Below are 10,401 nucleotides of genomic sequence, written 5' to 3'. Positions count from 1 at the left end.
AAGGAGGAGGCTGCAATGCTTGGTAAGAAATGTACGCATTATCCTGCCCATGTAATTGTAACCCCTCTGTACAGTATGTTCACAAATAAAATTAAATTAAAAAAAAGAAGAAATAACTGCAAACAATATATTACCAAAAAAAAAAAGAAAAATAGTGAGACCTATTTGTTTCTTTTCTATGCTCATTTTCTCTTTCTCTATACTAACTTTATTACATTCTCTCTCATTATTATTTCTTATGCGCCTTTATCCCATGTTTTCTTCTATTTTTGGTCTTGCTTCTCTATGTCCTTTCCCTATTCTCCTCCATTTTATTAACTACTGATATCTTTAGCTTTCATCATTTTTAATCTCCTAGTTTATCTAACAAACATCACAGTTGCTCTCTCTTCTCTTCTTTCTTTATGCCAGTACCAGAGATCAGGGACTCATGTCTTCTTGGCTGATGCTATATTACTTGAACCATTCTTCCAGCTCAGTTTTTTGTTGTTGTTATTTTGGAAATGGAGCCTCACAGACTTTGCTGTCCAAATTGGCTTCAAATCTTGATCCTCAGGGTCTTCACTTCCTGAGTAGCTAGGATTGCAAATGTGAGCCACCAGTACCCAACTAGGCTTTCTTTTCTAATCCTATTGGTCTATATATTTGATATTTCTAATTGTTTATTACTACATTTAATTACCTGGCTTTTGAACTGTTGTTTATCTTACTGTTGTCAGTTTCATCTCACCTAAGTGGCAATAGGGATTATAATCTCAAAAGCAGGCTGCCCACTAAGATGACCCTCATAAAATAAAAATAGAGGGGGGGGAGAAACTGAAGGACATGTTGATTCTAATGGATGCACAAATTTCAACAAAGAAATATGTGAAATTAAAGCAGCATCACCCTTACAAAAGTTCCTCCATAACTGAACCTAAAGATAGTGAAATGGTTAAAATGCCAGACTAAAAAAACCAATCTAGTTTTAAAAATAATCCCAAAGAGCTCAGCACCAGTGGCTCCTGCCTATAATCCTAGCTACTCAGGAGGCTGAGATCTGAGGATTATGGTTCAAAGCCAGCAGAGGCAGGAAAGTCTGTGAGACTCTTATCTCCAATAAACCACTCAGAAAACCATCAGTGGCGCAGTGGCTCAAGTGGTAGAGCGCTAGCCTTAAGCTGAAGAGCTTAGGGACAGCGTTCAGGCCCAGAGTTCAAGCCCCATGACCAACAAAAAAAAAGAGTCAGACTGAATCCTCCTTTTTATTTTCCCATTGCCACACTTAAGTCATGATGTGAAAATCCATGGACCTAACAATATGTCTCTTAGAGCAAATCCATTCATTAGTGTGAGACCTCATATCTGATATCACCAAACCACTCCCATGCAATCTCCACTTCAGATTTGACTGACTTCTTCTTAATGGTCACTTCCCTTGAGGATCTTTTTCTAACTATACAATTTTTTCCTTGCTTTACTTCATATGTATTCAAAAAATCTGAAAAAATTGATTCTCATTCAATCCAGTCTTCCTAATTACAGCTTACAAAACAAAGTTAAGTGTGTCTTTCTATTCCTTCAACATATTTTTTTTGAGAATACCAGGATTTAAATTTAGGTCTTGCACTTACTGGGCAAGTACGCTAATACTTGAGCTATGTCCTTAGTTAAGTATTTCCTTTCAATCTCTATATGGTGGCCAATAAAATAACAAGTGAAGATAATAGTGTAGTGTTAAATGCTAACTATAAGACTAAGTGCAACAGCTAAATTGAAACATCCATGATGAAATACAACTCCTAATGAAACTGTTACAATGACAGCATTCTTAATTTCTCCAAATAAGAAAATAGCATTTTAAAAACTTTGTGATTTTTTTTCCTTTTAAGGATTTAAAAAATTCTGGTTCAAATACTAAAGTATTTTCAATTTCAAATTCAAATCAAAGCACAAGACACTTTTAGTATCTATAGCATATAGTCAGGAACCACATGGGCCCTTAACTATGCAGTCATTAAAAGCCAATGAACTTTCACAGCTAGAAGACAGAGGCTTCAATATGTAATAAAGGATTGGAGACACTTAATTTGTAAAGTATGATGCCTCAAATTTTGCCACTGGCTAAAGTAAAAGAACACAAGTTTGAAGGAAATTCAAGCTAACTCTATGGCCTGCTTGCCAGAGATTGGAAAAAGAAGTTCTCAAATTTTTCCTGAATCAACTATTTTAAACCAGTGTACCAAATTGGTAAGGCATAATCATTATTTGACCAAGAGTTAGTACCTTTTTTTCCTCCCACAAATGTGAAACAAGAACAAACAACAAAAAGACTATTTGATAATTATATACTGATTAGGTAAAAGGGGGTGTCAGTGAGCAAGATGCTTTGTAGTATTAAATGACACCTACTCTGTACAAATATTTAAAGACAACAAAGGGTTTTTTTATTTAAAAATTAAATAAACTGATTAAGTGAAAATTTGGTACCAGCTGGAGGAGTATATTCTTCTTCAGTCACAAGCCAGGCATCTCGGGCAGCCACGGAACTGGTTCCTATAGCAGCACTGGTAATGGCTTCGCCAATGGTGAACTGAAGTTCTATCTGTTTGGCCTACAAAGAAGGAAGCGATAGCCATTATTGAAAAGTGATATTTCCTAAGAATATCATTTCTGTAGAAAAGCTGCTCAATATTTTTGTTCTTGATATGCTTTATTTACACTTTTTTTTTTAGTATTAGGATTTGAACTTAGAGCCACATGTTTGCTAGGCAGGCACTCTACCACTTGAGCCACAACAACAATTCCTTTTGCTTTGCTTGTTTTTGTTTTTTACAAAGAATCTCACTTTTTGTCCAGGACAGTCCAGCCTAATGCAGGGCAGTTCACAATCCTCTTGCTTATTCTTCTAACCATAACTGAGATGATAGGCATGTGCCACCACATCCAGTTTATTTCTGTTGAGGTGGGGTCTTGCAAGCATTTTTTTGGCCTAGACTAAAACTGTGACCCTCCAGATCTCAGCTCCCTTGAGTAGCTAGGATTATAGGTGTGAGCCACCATGCCCAGTTTATTTTTCATTCTTTTTGCTGGTATGCTTTCAGCTGATGTGTTAGTTTAAAAGTGTGTTAAAATGAGTATGGAGAGAGGATTGCTGGAAACTTGTTCCACAATGGTATGCAAGACAGACTCTACTTTCAGTCGAGTGGACAGCAAGAAGCTGTGATATACACTGTGAAGAAAAGCAACAGGTCATGATACCACATAGAACTGAAGAATCTATTCTAGTTGGAAGGGTCAAAAGAGGCTTGTCATGAAGCACAATAATTAAAAAGGACGTATCAGGTCATGCTAAGACCTTATCCCAATGTGCTAGTACTAACTACACGTAAGTCTTCTATCCTACACAGGGCATTTAAACTACCATAGGCCAGAGCAACTGAAACAGCAACATGTCTCCCCGCATCTCATTGCCTGAATAGCTTTCCTCTTATGCTCACACTGCACTGTGTTTCATACAAAAATTATGAGGGAAGGTCTTTTACAGATAGATGATTTGTCATTTATAACTACCATAGCAACAAGTCTTAACACTAGCATTAAAAATTAAGTGTGAGGGCCGGGCGCCATTGGCTCACACCTGTAATTTCTGGCTACTCAGGAGGCTGAAGTCTGAGGATCACGGTTCAAAGCCACCCCGGGCAGGAAAGACAGTGAGACTCGTAGTTCCAATAAACCACTCAGAAAACCAGAAGTGGTACTGTGGCTCAAGTGGTAGAGTGCTAGCCTTGAGCTGAAGAGTTCAGGGACAGCGCCCAGGCCCAGAGTTCAAGTCCCATGACCAACAACAACAAAAAAAAAAAGTGTGAGATGAATAAATGAAGGTTTAAGTAAAATTCTCATAGCATGCAAAATCATAACTAAAAACAGTTTTTCTGTCTGAACAATTAACAATCAGATAACACCATAAATACCTCCACAGAATCCATGAGACCTTGCAAGAGAAGTTTCTGGTGAGGAAAATCCCCATCCCCAACTGGAAAATACCCCAATGTTTGGATTGCTCGTTCTTTCATCTGGAAAAAACAGAAGTTTTTCAATTTAGAATTTGTTTTCTTTTAAACAAAGTACATAACAGCTTTATCTCAGAATGGTGTTTCCAAGGTAAGGTGACAACCTAATACATCAATGTCTATGTGTTTATTGCATATGTATAGAAGCACCCAATTTTAAAGTATTATAAAGCACTGAAGACAAAAAGACACAAAACTGAGTGATTAAGGATCCAGTTATAAAATGAAAGAGGAAAGACTTTAGACTTGTTTTCCTTTGAATTTCCAAGATTTGAAATGCAGGCTCTGGACTCAGAAGACACAGAATCAAATCACCTCTGTACCGTTAGTAGCCTTTGGAAAAGTTACTTCCCTTTCTAGGACTTTTTTCACAGAGATGACAACTCTGCCTGCTTCACTAAAACTTTAGCATAATTTGAATGCACAGAAAACACTTAGCAAGCTCCCTGGCACATTATAGTGCTCAACAAAGGTTGACAATCATCAGTTCATAATAGCTAATAAAAGCAACACTGTGTGATCACTTCAGAAAGTCAAACAGTAGCTAAACCAAGAACAACAGCATCTTGGCTTTCTAAACTTTCAGTAAACTGATTTTTCTGCTTATTAAATCATCTTATTCCTCAACACAGAGGTGCTTTGATCACCAAGAATCTTTTAAACTCCCTTAAATCACACACACAAAATAACTTGCAAAACATCCTTTACCTCAGATTATTCACATTGCTTGCTAATGCCCAAAGTTCTTAAAACCAAATTGGCTGTAGAAGGTTAGAGTCACTATAAAAAAAAAAACTTTTTTTACAAAAAAAAAAAAAATTTAGGTATTTATTACCCAGTGCTTCCATGATGAAAGAGATTTCCTGGTGAATAAAAGCAAATACATGGATGTTGTTCTTTATCATTCTTTTATAGCTTAGTAAGTCTTTCTCCCAGCTACAATTCCATATATCCATTATAATCTGTTTTGTGCATTTACAAATCTATGAATACAAAGAATTCCAGAAGGAAAGTAAGAAATAAAGAGACTTGCCTTATTTGTTTCTTTACTGGAAGGAATTCTATTTAGTAAGCTTTCAACAAGATGCAGCTTGGTAAAGCCAGATCCCTCACTTTGGATAGGGAGTGGACCATTTCTGCCAATTTCACCCAGGGCTGTACAGGCAGCAATTGCCAAAAGTGGGGATGTACTGTCCAGAAATGAACCTGTAAGCATAATTAGATAAACAGAAAAATATATTGTTTACCTTGTGATCCCCTGGCAATCAGCAAGGTATGGCAATTTTTTAAATTTTATTAAAGACAGCAAAATAAAATCAAAGTCTAGCTTTTGGTTGGCCAGTAGTTAACATTTATAATCAGTAACAAGACACCATGGCCACAGTGCAATACCATCACTACTGTCAAACTGAAACATGGGTAAATATATAATAAAATACTTGCATTTTTACTAAAAAATGTGAATTTATTTCACATCAAGTTAAGTTTTGGTCGAAAACCTTGTCCCTGTAAGGTCTACCAGTGAGACTGGTATGATGGCATATGCCTGTAATCCCTGTACTAAGAGGAGGATCTGGAGTTCAAGAGCAGCAAAGGCTACACAGTGAAACCCTGTCTAGAGGGAGGGAGGACACTATAATAAGAAATTAAAGCTGGGAAGGTGGCTCAGTGGTACAGCGCTTGCCTTGCATGCCTGAGGCCCTGGGTTCAATTCCTCAGCACCACATAAGCAAAAAAAAAGAAAAAAAAAAAAGAAATTAAAATGACATGTTAAAACTTAACAGAATTAAGTCAGAACAGACATAATGACCTATTGTTTCTGTGGCAGTCTGAATGAGCTCCTCTTGGTCAGGCAGGAAACTTGCATCAGCCTCCAGGTCTTGGTGCTCTGCCATTCTCATTTTCTTTTTAGCCAGGTATCTTCCCACTGTGAATCCCAATGCAAGTAAGGATCCATGTTGTATCTCAGGGCTCTGAATGTAACAACACAACAGTATATGTCTATCTCTTTCTCACACACCAAAGAATACACTGAATTAATTAGCTGTTATTAGAAGTATGTCTCAATAAGACAGAAGGTTAAAAAAATAAACTGGCCATTGGGTTCCACCAGATGCCAATGAATCAAACTTTCAGTTTCTAACAAAGAGAATGCTGAGAAGTAAATGAGACTTGATTTACTTCAAGATGTAGATTCCATTAGCCAGGGACTGTTGACACACACCTGGAGTCCTAGCTACTTGAGAGGTAGAGGTTGGGAGCATCAAAGTTTGAGCCTGGAAAAATGTCCAGGAGATCGCATTTCAACCAACAGTTGGATATAGTGGCCTGCACCTGTCATCCCACCGATGTGGGAGGCTGAGATCAGAAAGATGAAGGTTCCAGGCTAGTCTGTCTAAAAAAGTTCACAAGTTTTCATCTTAACAGAAGAAGCCGGGTGTGGTGGCATGCACCTGTCCTCAGCTACAGTAAGACACATATACAGGAAAACCACAGTGCATACTATGACAAAAAGTGAGACTCTGTGTCAAAAAAAAAAAAAAAATCACAACAAAAGGGGCTAGAACTATGGCTTTATCAATAGAGTACCTGCCAAGCAAGCATAAGGTACTGCGTTCAAACCCCAATAGCACCAAAAAAAAAAAAAAAAAAAATTGATACCCTAATCTCACAGACTTCAACCGGTACACTGACTTTCCCTTAACAGGCTCTTATAGCGCTCATGCTTTCTTCTGGTGTCTACCACTTCTGTAGCTAGAAAACAGCATACTGTTCCAGCACATTTTTTCCCTACTGCCAACAAAATACAATGAGCAGGTTCTATTTCTAATTTCTAAAACCTCCAAATACAAGAAACAAAATGGTTTGAAAGCACAATTTATTTGCTGTTCCAATAGTCATGGTGGTGAGTGGCAGTAACACAAACGATTTGAAAGCACAGTTTATTTGTGGTTTTGATAGTCATGGTGGTGAGTGACAGTAGAAATGAAAGAAAAAAAGGATCTAACCCTTCTGATGACCAGTTAGCAGTAGAAATTCTCATGTGTTTACCGACCACTGTATAAACAGCACCTAAATCAGTACTTTTAAACAAAGCATTCAAGTATTAACGTAAAACTGAATCAACATATTTTCTCCCTACTTTATAATTATAAATGCAAGGAAATTCTAAGTTCATCTTATAGATAGGAAAACAAAAACTAGAATCAGGTTAAATATTGTGATTTTTTTTTTGCTGTTGTTGCTTTATATGTCCCTCCCCACCATATAACCCCTGTTTTCACTGAATTTGATGTTGGTATAATTTGGGGAGTGGAAGGAAAAAAAAACTGTTTAAATAAGGATACAGGGCTGACCCACTGCAACAATGAGATGTACAAGACGCTATGTCGAAAAATGAACTTTACAATTTAGGCGGGGGTGGGGGGGGGATGTAGTTGTGGAGATAGGCGGGAAGGGATGGTAGGGGGAAAACAAAGGAGGAGGCAACAATGCTTGATAGGAAATGTACTCATTACCTTGCTCATGATTGTAACCCCTCTGTACGGTATGTACACAATAAAAAATTTATTTTAAAAAAACCTTTCTATGTTCTATCAAAAAAACAAAACGAACTGATAACATACATGATTGTCTTTTGTAGTCTTTATAAGTTGTTCTATCATTGACTTCAACTCATTTCCTGACACGGTTGATACGACCACAGAATAAAACAACGCTGCCAATTCACGCATTTCTTCTTTACTGCTATTCATCAGACTCTAAGCAGGATAGAAAACAAATAGATGCATGACCTATAACATTTTCCTGGTGAAAATATCTAACATTTTAAATTACAAAATAAATTATGCATTTCGATGTTCAATCTATTGATAACCTGAGAAATAAATAAAATATTTTAAGACAAAATAAAAGCTGACTCAGCCAGGTACAGTGACTCATGCCTGTAATTCTAACTACTCAAGAGACTAAGATGTGATGATTCTAGTTCAAAACCAGGCCTAGCAAGAAAGTCTGAGACTACTATTTCCAACTAATCACCAGAAAACCAGAAGTGGTGCTGTGGTTCAAAGTTATAGAGCACTAGCCTTGAGCAAAAAAGCTCAGGGACAGTGCCCAGGCCCTGAGTTCAAGCTCCACAACTGACCAGGCTTGGGGAGTGGGAGGAGGTGGGGGGAAATCTGAATCATATACCAAACTCTACAATGCACTTCCATCAAAAAGAGAAAAGTTTGGGAAGGATTGGGGTGGGGGGAGGATGGGAAGGGGAAACAAAGGAGGAGGCTACAATGCTTGATAAGAAATGTACTCATTGGGCTGGGTGGCTCAGTGGTAGAGCGCTTGCCTTGTATGCTTGAGGCCCTGGGTTCGATTCCTCAGCACCACATAAGCAAAAAGAAAAAAGTCGGAAGTGGCACTGTGGCTCAAGTGGTAGAGTGCTAGTCTTGAGCTGAAGAGCTGAGAGACAGTGCCCAAGCCCAGAGTTCAGGCCCCATGACCGGACCCAAAAAAAAAAAAAAAAGAAATGTACTCATTATCTTGCCCATGTAATTGTAATCCCTCTTGTACAGTATTTTCACAATAAAAAAAAAATTTTAAAGAGAAAAGTTTAAAACAGCTGAAATAAATACACAGATGGTCTAAAACAGAGGTCAGCAAAGTTTTTTTGGAAAGAACCAACAGCCTTTATGATCAAGAGGGAGACTATTCCATACTGCCATTACAGTGCAAAGGAGCACAAAATAACATATAAACAAACGAGATCTATGCGCCAATAAAAAGGTGTAAGTACCTCATTTTTTATATCATGCAACATTGTCTCTGGACTTGTTTCAAACATTTTAAAATGTAAATGGTCTGAGGATGTGACTTAGAGGGAAACCGTTTGCCCAGTATGCAGTACCATCCCCAAAATAAAAAACTTACAAAAAATAATAATAATAATAAAGTGGTAGCTCATTCCCATAATGCTAGCTACTCAGGAGGTGGGGATCAGGAGGACCATGGTTCAAGGCCAGCCTGAGTAAAATGTTTGAAAGACACCCCCCCAACCCAAAAGGAGCTGAGAATGATGGCATGCCCCTGGCACATCATCTATACAGGAAATACAAATGGAGACTGTAGGCAAAAATAAAAATATAAGGCCTAGTAATAAAGTAATGAAAGCAAAGGGATTGTAGAATGTGGCTCAAATGGTAGATAATCTGCCTGCCTATACAAGGCCCTGAGTTTAAACTCCAGTACCATGAAAAAAAAAAAGGAAAAAAAGAGATTCAAACTATATTTAGTGAAGGACCACAATGTATGACTATCTCTGATCTAAAAGATCAAAACTTATTTGGTTTCTCTTCAGATGCCATAAACATTTCATCTTTTACTAGAAGACCAAACTAAAAAGCTATAGCATTATTTTAAAATCAGGAAATACTGGGGCTGGGAAGGTGGCTCAGTGGTAGAGCGCTTGCCTTGCATGCATGAGGCCGTGGATTCAATTCCTCAGCACCACATAAGCAAAAAGAAAAAAGCCAGAAGTGGCGCTGTGGCTTAAAGTGGTAGAGCGCTAGCCTTGAGCTGAAGAGCTGAGGGACAGCGCCCAGGCCCAAGTTCAGGCCCCACGACCGGACCCAAAAAAAAAAAAATCAGGAAATAGTAACAAAGAAAGAAATCTCTTAAACAAAAAGCAATTTCACAAGATGAGATTTTTCTAGAAAAAAAATGCAAAACTTGCATCTTTTGGAAACTTCATACTTTAAAACCTAAAAATCTAAATTTATCACTTTTATCATAGCTCAGGCTACCTTTTCCAACAAGTACTGCATTACGAAACACAAGAAGTATACAAAACTGTATGAGTAATAACTGAACTGAAAAAAAAAATCGCTGTTTTATCGCAAATTCAAATTTAACTTACGTTTCTAGTTGCTAAACCTGATAACCCTTTTGTTGTGACTTTGGGACAAAAACAGTAATATATGATTGGTATCACCCATTTAGAAGGTGTGGCATCCATCTATCAAAATTATAAAACCATGTCCTCTCACCCAACAATCCCACCTGAGAGGAATCTATCTAAGAAGCCCATCACCTCATATACAAATGATATTCATTAGAGCAGACTGGAAGCATCTTAAATGGAATGGAAATGATAAAACTGTTAAATGGGAGCTCTCATGGTAATTACAGAGGAACTACAAGTTTTACTGGGAGAAGTATGCCACCTTTGTGTGAAAGGGAAAAAATTTTTTTCTATATATGAGTAATAAAAAACTCAAGAAGTTTGGGGCTGGGAAGGTGGCTCAGTGGTAGAGCGCTTGCCTTGCATGCCTGAGGCCCTGGGTTCGATTCCTCA

The 10,401-nt window shown here is 37.7% G+C and overlaps 1 protein-coding gene across 1 annotated transcript in view; it reads right to left on the bottom strand.

Moving 5' to 3' along the window:
* Nucleotides 1-10,401, bottom strand: part of Kiaa0368 (KIAA0368 ortholog) — a 133,165-nt gene that overhangs the window by 34,417 nt on the left and 88,347 nt on the right. The window contains exons 21-25 of the mRNA XM_013023224.1: nucleotides 7,679-7,813; nucleotides 5,863-6,025; nucleotides 5,086-5,258; nucleotides 3,954-4,055; nucleotides 2,470-2,593 (exon numbers count right to left, since the gene is read on the bottom strand). Coding sequence (XP_012878678.1) covers nucleotides 2,470-2,593; nucleotides 3,954-4,055; nucleotides 5,086-5,258; nucleotides 5,863-6,025; nucleotides 7,679-7,813 — 697 coding nt within the window. The remainder of the gene's footprint in view (nucleotides 1-2,469; nucleotides 2,594-3,953; nucleotides 4,056-5,085; nucleotides 5,259-5,862; nucleotides 6,026-7,678; nucleotides 7,814-10,401) is intronic.

The sequence above is a fragment of the Dipodomys ordii genome, unplaced genomic scaffold, assembly GCF_000151885.1.
Source record: "Dipodomys ordii isolate 6190 unplaced genomic scaffold, Dord_2.0 Scaffold67, whole genome shotgun sequence".
Taxonomy (NCBI): domain Eukaryota; kingdom Metazoa; phylum Chordata; class Mammalia; order Rodentia; family Heteromyidae; genus Dipodomys; species Dipodomys ordii.
This window is presented reverse-complemented; position numbering and strand designations above follow the sequence as displayed.